Source organism: Oncorhynchus nerka, linkage group LG17 (genome assembly GCF_034236695.1).
Source record: "Oncorhynchus nerka isolate Pitt River linkage group LG17, Oner_Uvic_2.0, whole genome shotgun sequence".
In the NCBI taxonomy this organism is placed as follows: Eukaryota; Metazoa; Chordata; class Actinopteri; order Salmoniformes; family Salmonidae; genus Oncorhynchus; species Oncorhynchus nerka.
Genome location: NC_088412.1, coordinates 28,766,517 through 28,787,956, shown reverse-complemented (window position 1 = coordinate 28,787,956; position 21,440 = coordinate 28,766,517). Strand labels below are relative to the sequence as shown.

At 44.4% G+C, this 21,440-nt stretch overlaps 1 protein-coding gene across 1 annotated transcript in view; it reads right to left on the bottom strand.

Annotated features, from left to right (window-relative positions):
• The window catches only part of LOC115145024 (xenotropic and polytropic retrovirus receptor 1 homolog), a 110,574-nt gene that overhangs the window by 4,994 nt on the left and 84,140 nt on the right, over positions 1-21,440 (bottom strand). The window contains exons 4-11 of the mRNA XM_029686232.2: positions 16,088-16,305; positions 14,204-14,353; positions 11,025-11,108; positions 10,191-10,272; positions 9,816-10,003; positions 9,363-9,542; positions 7,016-7,184; positions 4,594-4,788 (exon numbers count right to left, since the gene is read on the bottom strand). Coding sequence (XP_029542092.1) covers positions 4,594-4,788; positions 7,016-7,184; positions 9,363-9,542; positions 9,816-10,003; positions 10,191-10,272; positions 11,025-11,108; positions 14,204-14,353; positions 16,088-16,305 — 1,266 coding nt within the window. The remainder of the gene's footprint in view (positions 1-4,593; positions 4,789-7,015; positions 7,185-9,362; positions 9,543-9,815; positions 10,004-10,190; positions 10,273-11,024; positions 11,109-14,203; positions 14,354-16,087; positions 16,306-21,440) is intronic.

The window sequence follows — 21,440 nt, the reverse complement described above, 5'->3', positions numbered from 1 at the left end:
AGAGACTTTGGACCTTGGTCATAAAGTGACAGTGTGTGTGGGTCTGTATGTGCTCACTGACAAACGGGTTAGATTCACAGTCTGACCTGACCACACAGACAGGGACAGTGACATCCGTCATGGTCAATGCCTCCCACTTACTGCCACCAGGGCGCCAGGAAATGAACAGGGGACATTTTTCACAGAGATTTACACTGGTCCCTCCAGCCCTGCTCTCACCCAGACAGTGGACTCTGAATCAGACTACCTCATCCAGTAGCGTGTCCCCACATTACCCCAACATTCCCTGCTGAGATTCATCTTAAAAACGTCCATGTCGTGTGCCCCCTCCCCGTAATGGAATTGTAATGTTTGTGCTTTTCTTATAACTAATTTCTGTGTTCTATTTATGTGCGGTTCAAAAAAAAACTTTCTGTGTTCATGCAAGTGGCTGACTGAACAAATCCTCACTCTCAGTAGCTGCAATTTGGCAGTACGCCCAGACCTTGTTTTGAGAACAAACTAAAGATATCTCAGTTTCAAGGTCTCAGCTTAGAGAGAAGAATCCTCGCGAGGTGTTGGTCTGTCACATGTTATGAGGCAGTATTGGTCGGGCACATGAATGAAACACAACAGTAATGATTCATTAATGATGTTAAATCATGTAAATATAACTTGTCTGTGTATACGACAACTGCTGGGACTGCCCAAGCAGAGCTCCTGATTGACATGTGTACTATGGTGCATTGAGTTGGTTGGAACCTCTCCAGCGAGCTGACAATAAACAATGATTCATATTGAGATTGACTTCGAGTGTCCCTGTTTAAGAATGTCCACGACACCCCTTTCAAAACGTACCTCTGACAAACTCACACAGTCGGCAATTGGGATTGAAAACAAATAAATGACAAACTCAGTGAGGTTTGTAGAACAAACCTGTGTTAAAAAAAATTGTAAATGGAAGACTTACGCAAATACTAATTCAAGGCCGTCTAATATAGTTAACAACACATCAATCCACAAACATGAAGGAAAACTGGAGCATCTTCACAACATCAAACTACTGCATCAAGAAACAATTCCAAATAGATGTGAAATCAAAACGCTATAGAAATTAGCATATAAGATACCACTCCTCCGTCACTAAGCCTTCTGGTTGGTCTCCAGGGCTCGGTAGAACTGATGTCCATCTGATGTCCTCAGAGGCTCTAGTGTGGATGGCTCGTCATTCACCTGGAGCTCAATAGAGGGTAACTAGCTTCTGTCACGCTCACTAAATGCTTGTGTCTAGCCACCACCTAAGCGGTTAAAAGCCATTTGAGATTGGGATGTTGCAGTGACAGGCACACTTCATAAGGCCAGAGGGCCAGGGCACACCTCCCACTGAAGGTGTTAATAAGCACACGGGAACAGCAATCATCTGTCTTTGGGTTATCTGCCACGGTGCCGCCTGCCTGGGCTGCCTTGTACTGCTGTTCAGGTGATAAAGAATCTATTGCCTGCCTGCCTGCCTCATCACTATCTCCACCCCTTCTCCTCACAGAGTCTATCCAATCAGACACGGACTCCTAGCAAGACAAATAAAGGTTATTGAGTCAGGGAAGGTGACATGTTGATTTTTCATGGCTGATTGGTCGTGAATCTGCGTAGAGAGATATTACTACCTGTGTGGTTGGAGTATCATTTACATTCATATGAATTTCTATTGCAGATACCGGTAGTTAGATCTGAACTCAACCTACAACTTAATATGAAGCTGATCATAATAGGCAGTATGTCCCAGAGATAGTGTGGTCGTAACAGGGTTGAGGCAGAGTTCAGTGGGTATCATGACCCCGACAGGGGGAGTGTGAGAACAATTTGACTTAAATCGAAGTCTTTCATATGCAGTGGTTCAGGCAGCTACCGCTGTGTGTACGTAGACAATGTGTGTGTGTCTATGTGAGTGATACAATCCTATTCAGTCAGCCAGTCTGGCCCTGGGTCTCATCTCCATTCCAGCAGCATCCGCCAGAGATGTGTTTCGCCACAGGCAAGTTATTACAGCTCACTCTCATCCAGCTAGTCCATCCTCTTCCCCCTGCCTCCATCCCTCTCTCCACCCCTCCCTCTCTGCTCTCCTTCTTCCTCTCTCAATCTCCTCTCATATCAGATTTTTCGCTGATCCTTCACACTAGTTCTACTTTTTATTGTATCTTCATTAGTGCTCGACTCTCACTTCCTCAAAAGGTCTATTATTCCTCTTTGTCTCAGTCTCACCTAGACCATGTAATCTACCCGATCCATTGTCCCTCCTATACTCCATCAGTCAGTGAGTGTCCTTCCACCAGAATTATGCTACTCGTTCCAGCTAACCTTGCAGTATTGCTCTCCCCACGGCCTGGGCAGTTCATGAAAGCATTCCTAAGGGCTTACATTTGCATGACTGCTCAGCTCTCCTGCATCTAAAACAGCATTTAAGTGAAGCTACTACTGTACAAGAGCAGATCCCATATTGATCCTGAATAAAGTCTTTGGCCTTACTGTCAGGCTTAATATCCTGTGGTGCTAGGGACTATACATCCTAAAGTCTAAACCAGGAAATCCCCCAGTTCTACATACCCTGGAACATCAAGTGGGATAATAAACACCATTGTTCTCTGATGTATTTATAGATTATTATTCCTTTACTGATCTGTTCACAGGACTGCCAAATACTTCTTTGCACAAATTCAGTCTTTTACCTGTATTCATCGACATGAATCCATCTCCTTTACTATATCGTAATACCTAAATAGTAGGAGGGTACATTTTACCCTGTGCATCGATTCACCTTATACATTTATTGCAACGTGAGTAGAGAACAATTCTCTGTGGTAGTGGTATAATACTGGGATCAATGAGGTCACAAAGCAATAACAGAAAAGTCCTTTGTGGATGTACAATGGAGGTGACATATCTATACACAACCTGGTAGTCTTGCCTGCATTTCCTGTGTTGATTTACTACAACTGTGCATGGCATGAACATTTTATTTATTTTATTTTTATTTAACCAGGCAAGTCAGTTAAGAACAAATTCTTATTTTCAATGACAGCCTAGGAACATTACATTACATTTAAGTCATTTAGCAGACGCTCTTATCCAGAGCAACTTACAAATTGGACAGTGGGTTAACTGCCTGTTCAGGGACAGAACGACAAATTTGTACCTTGTCAGCTCAGGGGTTTGAACTAGCAACCTTCCAATTACTAGGCCAACGCACTAACCACTAGGCTACCCTGCCAAACATGATTCAATACTGGCCGATGATCATTATGCGTTCTGTTCTGCTGGTGAAACAGATGCTGTGTAATTTGGGTGCTCCGGTCCAGTCCTAACTCTATGTATCCCATTTACTGTGTCACAGCAGAACTGTCAAACCCAGGGGCCGGGATGCACCACTCCTCCACATCTGGCTAGACTTCAGGCGGTAGGCTTATACAGCAGACATAACAACATACAGTCTAGCAACAACAAAGAGCACTGGACTGAACAATTTAATGACCATGGAGAACATGCTTCAAATATCTATGGCCACCCTGTGCATTCACTTTCTGTAAATTCTAGATTTAGTAGCCATGCCAACGCAGGTGAAAGACAGATGGTTAACTGGGCATTGTAGTCTGGATATTCCCTCCATCCCTTCTCATTTAACGACCCGGACTCTACCTCTTCATTCAAAAAGAGGGGGATGAAAGAGGTCTTCACACAGCATATGAAATGAAGAGTGCCCATTAGTCCAGGGTCCACAGGGCTGAAGACTAGAGGTACGGACGGAGTGACTGGAGGAGGAAAAGCCCTTAATGGTCTCGTTTCCTAACAACCTAAAAACCTCCTCACTGCCTCCAAACCCACAGCCAAACCAAGAGTCAGGTTACAGAAGAAACACAAATATTGATTGAAATTTATATTGAAAAATGAAGAAAAAAATCATGCTGTGAATTAACATTTACCATTTTCAAAGGTTGAGCTGAGATTTAAAAGCTGGCATTTGCACAAATATAATATATTGACCGTTGACGAACAAGTTTATAAATAATGAAATGGCAAAAACCACTTAGCAAACTGCTTTGAGATTATCGACTTGGAAAAAGATCTAAGCAGCCAAGATGAGAGAGCAGAAAGGCTGAATGTTGAAGGGATGTCTTTGTACACTTCCTCTTTTGTGACAATGTTTCTGAATCAGAATAATCAGCGGCTAATTGCGGAGCTGGAGAATAGTGTCTTGAATTCTAATGACAAGCTTTAACTTCCTTGATGCTAAATGGTATCCTCCCTCTCTCGCGACTGAAATGTTGAGCTTTGTACTCTCTCCTTTCTATTATAATGAGGCATCGACTAACAGAAAATAAATCCAGGGTTGACATCTTTATTCCAGTGACAAACCATTTGCACTCAAGTTCATCTCTGATTTCTGTTTCTTCATACAGCTTGTGATGGTCTGAGCCTCAGCATTCAGCCTGACATTCCCCTCCCATCACCTCAAAACCCCAGTCTGTAGTCTACAGCGCAATAACACATCTGCTAATACTCCACTTCCAATGATCCTCCCTTGACTGTCCAACTGGCTCAGAGAGTTGGTTGTCTCCTTACCTTTGTGGGTGCTGTAGAGTGCGGCGAAGGTGACCACAAAGAAAGTGGTGGAGTATTTGCCAGCGTTGACAAGGTGAGGGAAAGCTCGCTTGGTGTCTCGGTACCGACGGAGGCACTGCACGAAACGGAACCAAGCGGGCAGACACTGGATGATGGCACGGAGACCGTAGGAGTAACTATGGCACGTGTAATCACCTGGTTGGAACAGGGGAGAAAATTAACAACAACATAAACATTAAAACATTTATCAATCACATCCATATTTACATTGTGTATATGGTTCTGGTATCAATCACATCCATATTTACATTGTGTATATGGTTCTGGTATCAATCACATCCATATTTACATTGTGTATATGGTTCTGGTATCCAATTTCATTGTGTATATGGTTCATCCATCCATATTTACATTGTGTATATGGTTCTGGTATCAATCACATCCATATTTACATTGTGTATATGGTTCTGGTATCAATCACATCCATATTTACATTGTGTATATGGTTCTGGTATCAATCACATCCATATTTACATTGTGTATATGGTTCTGGTATCAACCACATCCATATTTACATTGTGTATAGGTTTTGGTATCAGCCATTCTTACAGCTAAAACTGTTGTACTGTTCTGCTGGAATGGGAGGATGCCAGGATGGACATTAATGGATCTGTTGGACTCACAGAGGTTGCTCCTGTGTGGCTCTGTTGGTAGAGCATGGTGCTTACAACATCAGGCTTATGGGTTCTATTCCCATGTGGGACGAGTATGAAAAAGTACGAACAAAAATGTATGCACTCACTACTGTGAGTTGCTCTGGATAAGAGCGTCTGCTAAATGACTACTTAAAAACAAATATATATATGTCTGTAGCACCCAGACTCAATGTCATTCTGCATTATGCTGCTCTCTCTCCATCTCTCCCACACACAGAGCAGTAGCAGCCCTCTGAGTGGACAGCTAATCAGCATGAAAGTCACATTGCTGGACCCTAATGTAGCAGCTATAAAAGAAACACCTGAAACTAAATCCCCTACATCAGGGGTTCCCAACCTTTTTTCGTCATTTTGACCCCTAACCAAAAAATGATGTAATTATTGGGGCTATGGCAGTCAATTGCAAAACATTCTAACAGTATTTTTAATTGTCTTCTCAACTCACGATCACATACTTTTAATTTGGGTGTCATGTTCTGACCTTAGTTCCTTTCTTATGTCTTTGTTTTAGTATGGTCAGAGCGTGAGTTGGGTGGGTTGTCTATGTTCTTTTTTCTATAATTTGGGATTTTCTGTGTTCAGCCTGGTATGGTTCTCAATCAGAGGCAGCTGTCAATCGTTGTCCCTGATTGAGAATCATACTTAGGTAGCCTGGTTTCACTTTGAATTGTGGGTGTTTATTTTCTGTTCTGTGTTTTGTTGCACCGTTCAGGACTGTTCGTTTGTCGTGTATTGTTTTTGTTTCAGTATTCATTCTTTATTAAATTACAATGAATACTTACCACGCTGCGCCTTGGTCCTCTCTTTCTCCCGACGACAACCGTTACATTGGGGCTAAGACAGTCAATTACAAATAAGTCTGACATAATGTCTCATCTCACCACCACGGAACGAGATGGGTGTGCTTGATGCACGTCGCCGCGGGAACTTCTCTAAGTCAGGGGGCGTGGTCAACAGTGCGCACCTCATCTCTGCTGTCACATCCAACCTGGATCAATATCTGGTTTTAATGTAGACAAGAGCACTGCTGAATCCAGATTCACACAGATATGAGCTGGCGAAGGGTACCGTGAGTTTTAATGCTCTGAGGGAGACGGCAGGGTATTCCCTTTCTGTCAGGAACCAAATCCTCTCCGTAATGACCCGTGAATGCTTTGTATTTTTTCAGAATGTTGGAAATTCTTCCGCCACCCCATTTTTATACAGGCATCACTAGTTTGGGAACCGCTGCCCTAGACACTGGTCTTGACGAGAGGGAAAAAAACTGTGGATGGGGTGTTCTCTTCTGCACTGTTCAACCAATCCAGTAAATGTGGAGGAGGCGTTAAGATGGAGTGTCGCCTGAAAACCGTAACATCCAGTTGTTGGGGACTCGGCAGAGGCTAGCTGGACCCAAACGTTTCCAATCAATTACCTGGCTACTGATTTGTCAGGCTGCAGACTACTGAGGAGAACCATTAATGACTAATTTAACAGACAGACCCCTCTGAACATGGACAACAGTGTCTATTGACCGGAGTCAGATGGAGCTAAACCATTTAGACTCCGTACATATCTCCCAAACAAAACTGTTAAAAATGAGTTCAAACAGAGCTGATGAACCAGCATAATATACAGGTAACATACATTCAGCTACTACCTCACTCCAGTCCTGTACTTAGACCATAACTAGTACCTAGCTAAAGGGAGCCAGTGCTCTAACTCACCGTTGAACATGGGCAGGAGGCCTTTGCGGTCGGTCCATTTGAGCTCAAAGCTGTAGAAGCAGATGAGATACTCCAGGTCCATCAGTACAATCACCAGAGAGTTGAGCTGGTCGGCCAGCCAGAAGTCTGCAAACTCCACGCGGTGGAACGGCGCTGTGAACACACGGAACTGGGAGACAGACAGATGTATTAGTCCCATACAAGACTAAAGGATTAAATACATATGCTAACACTGAAAGGGGGGAGGGGTTGCATTGCTTATTGAAATAGTCTGAGGTTAGGAAAACATTGACAGCTCTTCTGTCTAAAGTATACCTCTGCATACTAATACTACTACAACTCCCATGCTTGTCTCACATGAAGGCAAAACAGACAGTACAAATTAACAAAACAGAAGGGACACAAATGCAGAGACCTCGGCTCCAACCGGGTACACAAGACTTCAACATGGAGGAAGCTCATTGTCATGCAGCTAATGAGGCTGTCATGTACAGGCTATTAGAGCAGTGGAAGGGGAGAGAGCAGAGCAAAATGAGCTGGAACGTGTTGAGGGCATGAGCCCTGAAGCAACCAGCAGTCCTTGCATCTCCCTACAGTAAATGAGCTGGTGGATACGTATGGAAAAGCCTAACGAGGCTCTAGTTGGAGTGTGTCAATCTCATTCAACAGGGCTGTCGCCACACCAGCAATAGTATCGCTGACACACACAGTATCCAACCTGACACACCACACATGACCTTAACATGTCTGGGATCAGCACCGGGTCAGCTGAAGAGCAGTGCCTCTGCAGCGGTTTGATTTAATATAGTCTAATAAGATTGGGTTAACTAGTGTTTCAGGTATGGTTTTTGTTGGGACTGGATTATGTTATCTGGGGTCTGTGAATGAGACTGTGGCTGAATGGGAATGATCCTCTCACCCTCTTGCCTCCAGGTCAAGCCTGACATTTCACCAGCCCATCTCTCTGAATGCTCTGCAGCCTCACTATGCAGCCTCACCCAGTCCCCATATTGTCTCAGCCGCAGTATTGATTCAACCTGTTATATACCAAAGCATTCGGAAAGTATTAAGACCACTTCCCTTTTTCCACATTTTGTTACGTTATTCTAAAATGGATTCAATACAAAAAAGTCAGAATCGGGGCAAAGATGAACGGAGCAAAGTACAGAAAGATTCTTGATGAAAACCTGCTCCAGAGTGCCAGGACCTCAGCCTGGGGTGAAGGTTCACCATCCAACAGGACAACAACCCTAAGCACACAGCCATGACAACGCAGGAGTGGCTTTGGGACCTATCTCTGAATGTCTTTGAGTGGCCCAGCCAGAGCCCGGTCTTGAACCCGATCGAAAATCATTGGAGAGACCTGAAAATAGCTGTACAGCGACGCTCCCCGTCCAACCTGACAGCTTGAGAGGATCAGCAGAGAAGAATGGAAGAAACTCCCCAAATACAGGTGTACAAAGCTGGTAGCGTCATACCCAAGAAGACTCGAGTCTGTAGTCGCTACCAAAGGTGCTTCAACAAAGTACTGAGTAAAGTGTCTGAATGTTTATGTAAATGTAATATTTCAGTGTATTATTTTTTATACATTTGTAAAAATGTCTATAAACCTGTTTTTGCTTTGTCATTATGGGTATTGTGTGTAGATTGATGAGGCAAAAAAAAAAGATTTAATCCATTTTATAATAAGGCTGTAACGTAACAAAATGTGGAAAAAGTCAAGGAGTCGCAATACTTTCCGAATACACTGTATGTGTGCTAATGAAGGATTTCTACCTGTCAATCTACGTCCTTATTGATCTCCACAACATCCCAATCGTACAAAGACATCCAGAGGATAAAGATGATTTTAAATGTATACATTGCGTAAACGAACACACCAGGCAATCTGTCTCGCTTTGTTCCTTGATTTTGGTTAGCGCCTGTGTTCAGTGTGGGCGTGTGCATCTCTAGAATGGTGCACAGGCCCAAGTGGGGCACAATCAGAGCTGGGGATGCTTGGGAGATGGGGAAGGTTGGAGGAGCAGCATACTGATGGATCCATCCCTGTAATGATTGCACAGTCACGGTCGCCACATCCCCCAGGGACACGCCTGTATCCTATTATCCCCCACCCCACTGGCCTCTGTCTCACACACACACTGAATCCTCCTAACCCCCATCACCAAAGCCAGTAAACATCAGACAAAGAAAAGATAAGCCGAATACATGGAACACAATATAGAATGTGAGATAGGTATCAAATACAGTGTTGTACACACACACAAACACCAGTTGAGTCAGGTTTCATTGTACTGATATAATATCATCATTATATTGCAGTAGTTCCAGTGGAGAAGGAGCTCACCAGCAGTTTGAGCAGCCAGAAGCGGGACTTGTAGTAGCCAGTCTTGAAGGGGTTGATGAGGAAGAGGAGCATGAAGCCGTAGAGGATGAGAGGGTTGACCTGCATGGGCAGCATGGTGTACTCAGAGTACAGACAGGACAGGATGCTCAAACACCACAGCACCCCCAGGAAACCAGCAATCTACAGAAGACACAAAGGCATTAAACTATCAAATTCTCAGTAAATTTCCTTTATAAAGCAGTGTACACATTGTCCTTGGAAATATGATCAGGAAAAAAAACCCTAGTGTATGTCTTCAGATTAGTATTGATTATTGACCATTTTTTATTTCCATTATTCAGGGCATTCTCGCTCCGGTGGTCACACAAGAGGATGTCTTCTCTCCATGATTTTTACTACTGTCTGACTGAATTCTTGCTCATTATCCTTGTGAATTCCCTGGTTCTCCCTTACCTCAAACAGGTGCTGGTGGGAGAGGTTGCTGCGAGGGTTCAACTCGAAGATGAGCACGTGGTTGACCCCCGCCTGGCGCCAGCCGTAGGTGTTAATGCCCAACAGGAAGAGGAATTCAATCAGCAGGAAGCCACCTCGGTAGATACGCACCAGAGGCCACACGTTCTCATACCGGATGAGTACAGCACCTGAAAAAGAATAATAGCAATCCGATCATGTCAATCTCCTTCAAATATCTGAAGCTACAATACAGTATGCAAAACTAACTTGAGTTCCCCCTAATGCCAAGTCTAAATTGTAAGCCTCATTTCCTCTGTATCTGTTATCTAACCCCCAGTAAAAAGGCCTTAATAGCATGGTTGTGTGTGAACGTACCAGTGAGAAGGAAGGAGATAGCGAGGACTATGAAGACCCCACAGTAGAGGCCAACGCGGAAGGTAGTCCAGGCTAGAGCAGGCTGCAGGAAGGAGCAGAGAATGACAGAGATGAGCAATTACCAGTTACTACACCTGCGTGACTGCAAGTCTTCTAGGCTCCACTGTAATGTCAGGCACACAGCTGGAGAACCGCACTAGTGCTGGAGAACCGCACTAGGCATTTACTAATTCATTTAGCTTGACAGATAGACACACTTATCCAGGGAAGCAGAAACCTTTTTCTGGTTGTGCTGCAGTCAATTCAATGCACGGTATAGTATATTAAAGCGTGTTATCATCAAGTACTTTGGTGTGTGCTAAAAATACAAGTCATATAAAAGGTGCCCACGGGGAATCTGGACAAGCCATTTGGATCTAGCACAATTCAGGCTGGGCATGACATTGATATTAATACAGCTATAAATCTGAGGGATATGTGATGGGGATGCATTTTCTCATCCCCTGTGGAAAAAGTCATTTGTCCGGCCTAGTTTGGAGAGCCTCTTACAGGATCAATACTGTGGGGATAAATAGAGTGTGTGTTTACACACACACACACACACACACACACACACACACACACACAGCAGGAAAGAGATGAAGAGTGGGAAGTGCGTTGAACTGTCATACAACGTTAATGTTGATCAGATGCTGACACCAGCTGGAATTATGACGGGATAGATCTAAAAGTGATTGGTTAATGGTCCACTAACTAAAATACACACTATACTGACTTGCTATCCCCCTTTCCCTTTCCCATTCTAATAAATCTATGTTGCAGTCACTCTCTCACCTGTGCTGCCCCCAGTGGAGGCACTCTCAGCCTCTTCATGGCTTTCTGACGGTCCCCTCCCTCCAGCTCTGTGGTCACCAAAGCCTGACAAACACACAACAAAGACATGTCAAAGAGAGGTCTATTACTTAAATAGAGGGGGGGGGGAATTCAAATAGTCTGGGTAGTCATTTGATTAGCTGTTCGGGAGTCTTATGGCTTAGGGGTAGAAGCCTCTTGGACCTAGACTTGGCACTCCGGTACCGCTTGCCATGTGGTAGCAGAGAAAACAGTCTATAACTAGGGTGGCTGGAGTTTTTGACCATTTTTAGGGCCTTCCTCTGACACCACCTGGTATAGAGGTCCTGGATGGCAGGAAGCTTGGCCCCGGTGATGAACTGGGCCGTACGCACTATCCTCTGTAGTGCCTTGAGGTCGGAGGCAGAGCAGTTGCCATACCAGGCAGTGATGCAACCCGTCAGGATGCTCTTGATGGTGCAGCTGTAAAATCTTTTGAGGATCTGAGGACACATGCCAAATCTTGTCAGTCTCCTGAGGGGGAATAGGTTTTGTTATGCCCTCTTCACGACTGTCCTGGTGTGCTTGGACCATGTTAGAGATGTGGACACCAAGGAACTTTAAGCTCTCAACCTGCTCCACTACAGCCCTGTTGATGAGAATGGGAGCGGGTTCGGTCCTCCTTTTCCTGTAGTCCACAATCATCTCCTTTGTCTTGATCACGTTAAGGGAGAGTTTGTGCACCACACGTTCAGGTCTCTGACCTCCTCCCTATAGGCTGTCTCCTTGTTGTCGGTGATCAGGCACTGTTGTGTCATCAGCAAACTTAATGATGGTGTTGGAGTCGTGCTTGGCCGTGCAGTCATGAGTGAACAGGAAGTACAGGAGGGGACTGAGCACGCACCCATGAGGGGCCCGGGGGTTGAGGATCAGCGTGGCAGATGTGTTGTTACCTACCCTTACCACCTGGGGGCGACCCGTCAGGAAGTCTAGGATCCAGTTGCAAAGGGAGCTGTTTAGTCCCAGGGTCCTTAGCTTAGTGATGAGTTTTGAGGGCACTATGGTGTTGAACGCTGAGCTGTAGTCAATGAATAGCATTTTCACATAGGTATTCCTTTTGTCCAGGTGTGAAAGGGCAGTGTGGAGTGCAATAGAGATGGCATCATCTGTGGATCTGTTGGTGCAGTATGCAAATTGGAGTGGGCCTAAGGTTACTGGGATAATGGTGTTTATGTAAGCCATGACCAGCCTTTCAAAGCATTTCATGCCTACAGACGTGAGTGCTACGGGTTGGTAGGCAGGTTACCTTGGTGTTCTTGGGCACATGGACTATGGTGGTCTGCTTGAAACATGTTGGCATTACAGACTCAGACAGGGAGAGGTTGAAAATATCTGTGAAGACACTTGCCAGTTGGTCAGTGCATGCTTGGAGTACACGTTCGGGTAAAACGTCTGACCCTGCGGCCTTGTGAATGTTGAGCTGTTTAAAGGTCTCTCATGCATGTTTCAGTGTTACTTGCCTCGAAGCAAGCATAGAAGTTATTGAGCTCGTCTGGAGCTCGTCGTGTCACTGGGCAGCTCTCAGCTGTGCTTCCCTTTGTAGTCTGTAATAGTTTGCAAGCCCTGCCACATCCGACGAGCGTCGGAGCTGCTGTAGTACGATTCGATCTTGGTCCTGTATTGGCGCTTTGCGTGTTTGATGCTTCGTCGGAGGGCATAGCGGGATTTCTTATAAGCTTCCAGGTTAGAGTCCCGCTCCTTGAAAGTGGCAGCTCTCAGTGCGAATGTTGCCTGTAATCGATGGCTTCTGTTTGGGGTATGTATGTACAGTCACTGTGGGGACGACGTCCTGATGCACTTACTGATAAAGCCAGTGACTGATGTGGTGTACTCCTCAATGTCATCGGAAGAACCCGGAACATATTCCAGTCTGTGCTAACAAAACAGTCCTGTAATTTAGCATCTGCGTCATCTGACCATTTTTATTGGCCCGAGTCACTGGTGCTTCCTGCTTAAATGTTTTGCTTGTAAGCAGGAATCAGGAGGATAGAATTATGGTCAGGTTTGCCAAATGCAGTGCGGGGGAGAGCTTTGTATGCAATCTCTGTGTGTGTAGTAAAGCTGGTCTAGAATTTTTTTCCCTCTGGTTGCACATTTAACATGCGGATAGAAATGAGGTAAAACTGATTTAAGTTTCCCTGCAGTAAAGTCCCCAGCCACTAGGAGCGCTGCCTCTGGATGAACGTTTTCCTGTTTTCTTATGGTGTTATACAGCTCATTGAGTGAGGTTTTAGTGCCAGCATCGGTCTGTGTTGGTATGTAGACAGCTACGAAAAATACAGATGAAAACTCTCTAGCTATATTGTGTGGTCTACAGCTTATCATGAGATTCTCTACCTCAGGTGAGCAAAACCTTGAGACTTCCTTAGACATCGTGCACCAGCTGTTGTTTACGCATATAAGCATAGGCCCCTGCCCCGTGTCTTATCAGTGGCTGCTGTTCTATACTGCCGATAGAGTCTATAACCTGCCAGCTGTATGTTCTTAATGTTGTCGCTCAGCCACGACTCAGTGAAACATAAGATATTGCTGTTTTTAATGTCCCGCTGGTAGGATATACGTGCTTTCAGTTCGTCCCATTTATTTTCCAGCGATTGAACGTTAGCTAGCAGGACGGAAGGCAAAGACAGATTAGCCACTTGTTTCCTGATCCCCACAAGGCACCCTGATCTTTTTCCGCAAAATCTCAGTTTCCTTCTCCAGCGAATGATGAGGATCTGGGCTGGTCAGGTGTCTGTAGTATATCCCTCCTGTCCGACTCATTGAAGACCAACTCTTCATCTAATCTGAGGTGAGTAATTGCTGTTCTGATGTCCAGGTGCTCTTTTCGGTCATAAGAGACGGTAGCAGCAACATTATGTACAAACAAGTTACAAATAACGCAAAAAAAATAACAAAATAGCATGGTTGGTTTCATTCCAACCATCATGAAACGGTTAGAATGCAACACAACATATTCAATGAGAGTCAAAGACCAGGATCAGACTACGCTAGAATGAGAAATTTGGCCTATCATGATTGTACCTAGCTAAAATAGCTGACAGAGTAAACATGATTGGAAAATAGTTAACCTCAATAATGCCTAGACATCCACAGCCATGGGCTTCGGTTCCATTACGTACCTCTGTCTCAGAGATGAGCTGAGTGATCTTCTTACAGGTGTTGAAAGGGGCCACCTCCACATGGGCCACACGCCAGTCAGCCCCGCGGGGGGTCTCCAGGATCTTATCATGCTTCTTCAGGATTTTACGGAAACCTGTGAAGTTCAGATTCTGGGAGAAAGACCAATCCTGGGGTTAGGGTTAGGGAATTGAATTGAGCAAGAGCTGCAGAGAAACATCAACCGGAGACCATGTCTGAAAGGTTATTCTGCTGAGATAAAGAGAGAAACAGAGAATGAAATTGACACCAATAAAGAGAGATGGATAGAGAGAGACTGAGCTGTAGAAAGACATGTTATGCTTATAGCAGCATCAAACAGAAAGAGAGGGTGTGGAGATAAGATGACTGGGTCTCACTTGGTAGTTATGCAGCAGGATGAGGCGGAGCTAGTATCTAGGGGTAGTATGCAAGGTTTAGGGTTAAGGGTACTAACTTGGTAGTTATGCAGCAGGATGAGGCGGAGCTAGTATCTAGGGGCAGTATGCAAGGTTTAGGGTTAAGGGTACTAACTTGGTAGTTCTGCAGCAGGATGAGGCTGAGGTAGTATCTATGGCAGGTGTTTGCAACAGGCGGCCCATAAACGGCCCGCAAGTCATTTTTTTGGAGCCCCCCAAAGGTTTTTTGAGAATTTTAGTTTTTGGTCAAAAATATTTCCCATCAACAGGAATTCAGATATTTATTTATTTAGGAAATCTATTCCCAAGTATTCCTACTAATATAAAAAGAGACATACATTATGTGATCATGTCTCAATGTAATCAAGGTATGAAATTATTGTTATTTTTGGGCTTAGTTGTGGTCAATTTGCAGTGTACAAAGTATTATAGTTATTACAATTCCCCGAACCTCCAACAAAAATCAACCCGCGGCTGAATCGAGTTGTCTAACCCTGATCTAGGGTTAGTGTGTAGGCTTTACGTTTAAAGGTACTTACTTGGTAGTTATGCAGCAGGATGAGGCGGAGGTAGTATCTAGGGGTCATGTGAAGGGTTTAGGGTTAATGGTACTAACCTGGTAGTTCTGCAGCAGGATGAGACTGAGGTAGAACTCGGAGAAGGCCAGCTGCAGGTCCTTGATGTTGTGTAGGGTTAATGGTACTAACCTGGTAGTTCTGCAGCAGGATGAGGCTGAGGTAGAACTCGGAGAAGGCCAGCTGCAGGTCCTTGATGTTGTGTAGGGTTAATGGTACTAACCTGGTAGTTCTGCAGCAGGATGAGCAGGATGAGGCTGAGGTAGAACTCGGAGAAGGCCAGCTGCAGGTCCTTGATGTTGTGTAGGGTTAATGGTACTAACCTGGTAGTTCTGCAGCAGGATGAGGCTGAGGTAGAACTCGGAGAAGGCCAGCTGCAGGTCCTTGATGTTGTGTAGGGTTTAGGGGGTACTAACCTGGTAGTTCTGCAGCAGGATGAGGCTGAGGTAGAACAGGTCGGAGAAGGCCAGCTGCAGGTCCTTGATGTTGTGTAGGGTTAATGGTACTAACCTGGTAGTTCTGCAGCAGGATGAGGCTGAGGTAGAACTCGGAGAAGGCCAGCTGCAGGTCCTTGATGTTGTGTAGGGTTTAGGGTACTAACCTGGTAGTTCTGCAGCAGGATGAGGCTGAGGTAGAACTCGGAGAAGGCCAGCTGCAGGTCCTTGATGTTGTGTAGGGTTAATGGTACTAACCTGGTAGTTCTGCAGCAGGATGAGGCTGAGGTAGAACTCGGAGAAGGCCAGCTGCAGGTCCTTGATGTTGTGTAGGGTTAATGGTACTAACCTGGTAGTTCTGCAGCAGGATGAGGCTGAGGTAGAACTCGGAGAAGGCCAGCTGCAGGTCCTTGATGTTGTGTAGGGTTAATGGTACTAACCTGGTAGTTCTGCAGCAGGATGAGGCTGAGGTAGAACTCGGAGAAGGCCAGCTGCAGGTCCTTGATGTTGCGGTGTTTGCAGCGTTCCTCCTGGGACAGGTGGAACACCGTCTTGCGTTTGCGGAGGCCTGGGGCATTGCTCTCCCGCTGTGCATCCAGAGACGACTGCAGCTCATTCTGCAGGGTGGCGAAACGCCTCTGTGCTTCAGCAAGTTTCTCTGCAGGAGGAAAAATATGGAAAACAACTGAGTGAGCAACAGTGTCGTGGCTGCAGTATGCCCAAGATAGAACTCTCAACAGCCCTGCAGGAAGTCCAGTCGAGAGGTAAACACTCCTCTCCATTACGGGGGAAGCGGAAGGGGAGTATTAAGTTCTTTAGACATGTAAATGCAGCCCTCAGCAAGCCCATTACCAGGGTCAGAACAATGTTAATTTCCCTCCTGAGAGAGGGACAGCAGGGCAGGGAAGAACCTGAGTGGATCTGGAGCATGGCCCACATTCTCCCCACCTTGCCTTGGCCTCACCCAGCCTCACTGCACCCCAGTCCCTTTCCCACTACCACATTCCTGGACTGGACTCCTCAAGCCAAGCTGACACATATCCTCCACTGTCCCCTCAGCCTCGGGCTGCACTCTTCAGCCCACCACACATCCTATTCATAGGCAAAGGCTGAAGACGGATGCTTTTGGAATAGACCTCCTCAATCCTGATTCACGACTAGACCACCTAGTCAAAGCGATGGTAGTGGCCTAGCACCGTCTCATGTTGCCCACGGTCAGTGAGGACAGGGGTGTTACATTAGGTGCAGTGGGTTCAATGGTTACTTTACCGCTCAGTTGCACACACAGCCTCTGGATTTCACAGGAATGCCTGAATAGCTGTTCTTTTGATTGCTAAAATTAGAGTAATCCCTCACAGAATAACAGGTAGATTATGTCACTGTCTACTCTGTCCAGAGGGCCACCTATCTGCTCTGCATGGAATAAGTCATGACATAACATGAGGCGTGAAAAAGTCCAGACTCACGTACTTTACCTAGGTAGGAAGAAATGAAGCCTGATTAGCTGTGTGTACAAACAAAGGTGGTAGATATGTATGCAGGTTGAAGAGACTAATAGAGGCTTTAATGTCTGAACTTTGCCAGGAAAACCCACAGGTAAAATATTGTCTCTAGAGTCTATATTTGAGGATACATACAAATATTTTAGATATAGTGACAGCTCTTAACAGAGACTGTGTTGTGCTTCGGTTTTTCTCCCTGGAATAGAGTTAAGTCATCATGGAGCAGTGAAATTAAGGGGGTCGATGACCCCTTTCAGGGAGAAACAGCCACAAATCTCTGCGGAGAAGAGGAGTCTCTTATGTAAAACTCACACATTGAACACAACATGAAAAGAGGGAGATAACGCTGTCTATCCAGCAAGATTCAGTAATTGCTTGTTTCATCCCAACATCCGGCTAGGAGGATTGAGAGGTTATAATGCTGCAATCTGGAGTCATGTGTGAAGTGAATGGCAAATAAGACCCAACACTGCTGAAAACAACCTTCCCTAAAGATTTCATTATAGCCTACATCGAGCCAGACTGCATTCAATTATAATAATGTCTGGTGTCTAGCCTTGACTTACTCAGACGTCTGCTGGATATGCTTAGGGACTGTTCGCAAATTACTATGGGGTAGTGCTGAGCGATTAGCTGAACATTTGGTTCTCTTTCATAAAAACATGTTGGGACCAACATTGGTTCAATTATTTGTAACCTTTATTTTAACAGTTAGTTAGGAATAAATTCTTATTTACAATGACGGCCTACATTTGAATTGCAATTATTATTTTTTGCACAGTTTCTCTATAGATAAATAATATGATGCCTGAAATGTGTGATGTAGTAGGGAGTTGTAGTTCACAACAGGCCAATATTCTACATGATGTGCAGTTCAAATCAAATCAAATCAAATGTATTTATATAGCCCTTCGTACATCAGCTGATATCTCAAAGTGCTGTACAGAAACCCAGCCTAAAACCCCAAACAGCAAGCAATGCAGATGTAGAAGCACGGTGGCTAGGAAAAACTCCCTAGAAAGGCCAAAACCTAGGAAGAAACCTAGAGAGGGACCAGGCTATGTGGGGTGGCCAGTCCTCTTCTGGCTGTGCCGGGTGGAGATTATAACAGAACATGGCCAAGATGTTCAAATGTTCATAAATGACCAGCATGGTCGAATAATAATAAGGCAGAACAGTTGAAACTGGAGCAGCAGCACGGCCAGGTGGACTGGGAACAGCAAGGAGTCATCAACTATTTTTACTGACTCGAGAGTCATGATTTGTTTTTCTGAGTAACTCATTCAATTTAGTCGTTAGTTTGACCTGATAGTGAAGGTTGAAATGAGCCCTACAGCAGGAGTAATACACGCGGCATCACTACTTTAGCCAGAAAACATGGTAATTACCTACAATGACCATAATCCATTGCGTACCTACTTGTCCGGTCTGTGTTTTTTTAAATGCCCGCTACAGGAGTACACGCGATCAAGAGGGATAGCGGGGTATCTGTATGAATCAGAAAGTTACATTTAGGACTTTTTAAGAGGTTTTATTGTAACTTGGAATGCAATTTTAAGACCAATTTCGAGGTCTGCGAGCGCCACACACGTGCTAATGTTCCACTCCAGAAATAAGCACAAAAACATTTTAGCAAAAAGTTGTATTTTTACGGCAGTCTCTTTCACCAAAGACTATACATGGTTCATAGTGTATTATCAGGCAGGTGTGCTATTTTAGCAAAGAGCATTCTCCCGTAGCCTAACTGATGTAGCAAAGTGGCTAGCCTATAGATGGCTGAAATATGGGGTTGCCTATCTAACTGCATTTGTTTAGGCTACCCCAATGGGCTAGTCAATAGCTTAGATCACAAACTAAGTGTTGCCGCAATAACATTATTTTGACTTCGATACAAATGCCAGCTTAATATAACGATACTCAATATGATTCCACTGTGAATTTTCTTTCTCAAAGTCAAATATAGACCTCTGTTACTATACTCCATCTGGAGAGCCAGGTTACTAGGTGCAGGCTTTTGATCCAGCCCTCTCAAACACACCTGTCAGCTCCTGTTGAGCAGTTGATTGGTTAAAATCTGGATTGTTAGAGCAGGCCAAAAGTATGCAGTACACACCCAATAGCTCCCTTGGAGGTAACTATTATATGCTATAGCCTAACATTAGAACTACAACCAAACATTTGATTTAAAAAAAACACATTCCCATATTCAGTGAATCAGGTATATAATGGTTATACTTCAAATCCAAATAATTTTATTGGTCACATTTGGCCGCCTTTCGTTCCAGTTCTCTGCTGCCTGTGACTGGAACGAATTGCAAAAATCGTTGAAGTTGGAGACTTATCTCCCTCACCAACTTCAAACATCTGCTATCTGAGCAGCTAACCGATCGCTGCAGCTGTACATAGTCTATCGGTAAATAGCCCACACAATTTTACCTACCTCTTCCCCATACTGTTTATATTTATTTACTTTTCTGCTCTTTTGCACACCAGTATCTCTACCTGTACATGACCATCTGATCATTTATCACTCCAGTGTTAATCTGCCAAATTGTAATTTTTTTGCACACAATGTATATACTCTCTTTTTTTTCTACTGTGTTATTGACTTGTTAATTGTTTACTCCATGTGTAACTCTGTGTTATCTGCTCACACTGCTATGCTTTATCTTGGCCAGGTCGCAGTTGCAAATGAGAACTTATTCTCAACTAGCCTACCTGGTTAAATAAAGGTGAAAAAAAAAAATACACATATTTAGCAGATGTTATTGCGGGTAAAGTGAAATGCATGCAAGTTAGCTAAAACTTGTTTATTTATTTATGATCCTGCTAAAATATTTCAGTGGTCAGGGCAAGTGAGATCTATTGACTAACATGAATAGAGTTGAAGTCGGAAGTTCACATACACCTTATTATGTATTTCAGCTTTTATTTCTTTCATCACATTCCCAGTGGGTCAGAAGTTTACATACACTCAATTAGTATTTGGTAGCATTGCCTTAAATTGGTTCACTTGGGTCAAACTATTCAGGTAGCCTTCCACAAGCTTCCCAGAAAAGTTGGGTGAATTTTGGCCCATTCCTCCTGACAGCTGGTGTAACTGAGTCAGGTTTGTAGGCCCCCCTGCTCGCACACACCTTTTCAGTTCTGCCTACAAATCTTCTATAGGATTGAGGTCAGGGATTTGTGATGGCCACGTACTTTGGTGCGAAAAGTGCAAATCAACTCCAGAACAACATCAAAGGACCTTGTGAAGATGCTGGAGGAAACAGGTACAAAAGTATCTATATCCACAGTAAAACGAGTCCTATATCGACAAAACCTGAAATGCCGCTCAGCAAGGAAGAAGCCACTGCTCCAAAACCGCCTTAAAAACAGCCAGACTACGGTTTGCAACTGCACATGGGGACAAAGATCTTACTTTTTGGAGAAATATCCTCTGGTCTGATGAAACAAAAATAGAACTGTTTGGCCATAAGCATACTTTAAGGACAACAAAGTCAAGGTATTGGAATGGCCATCACAAAGCCTTGACCTAAATCCTATAGAACATTTGTGGACAGAACTGAAAAACCATGTGTGAGCAAGGAGGCCTACAAACCTGACTAAGTTACACGAGCCCTGTCACTGGGGAAGCTTGTGGAAGGCTTCCTGAAACGTTTGACCCAAGTTAAGCAATTTAAAGCCAATGCTACCAAATACTAATTGAGTGTATGTAAACTTCTGACCCACTGGGAATGTGATGAAAGAAATAAAAGCTGAAATAAATCATTCTATTGTGGACGGACCACTAGAGGGCAGGCTGGGCTCATGGATAGTTGCCCAACAGAGCCTGGGAGACAAGGTAACCAGAGTCAATTAAGCACAGCTGACGGTACTAATGAGATACTCTCCTTCCCCTATAAAAGAGAGAATGGAACCAGAAGAGAGAGGGGAAACTATCTCTGGAAGATGGCCACCGAGAGAGAGAAGCTGTGCTGAAAGAACCACTAAGACGGTGACAAAACCGTGATTTATGTTTGTTGTAGTTTAAAGATTATCCTATTGTGTTCTTGTTTCATCTGGAGAAGAAGATGTGTGTTTTTCCTTGGAAGATTTTTCATTGATTATGTTTGAATGTTTTTGTTGACAAAATACTCTCAATAGAGAACCGTGTTCAATCAGAAAAACCTTTTTCCTGACTCGTTTATTCCACCTTCCCGCTTTAGAGTGTCGCCTAATTACTTGGTACGCTCACATTGGTGGAGGATGCTGGCATTAGGTGGACGAGTGACACAAGGATAAGTGAGTA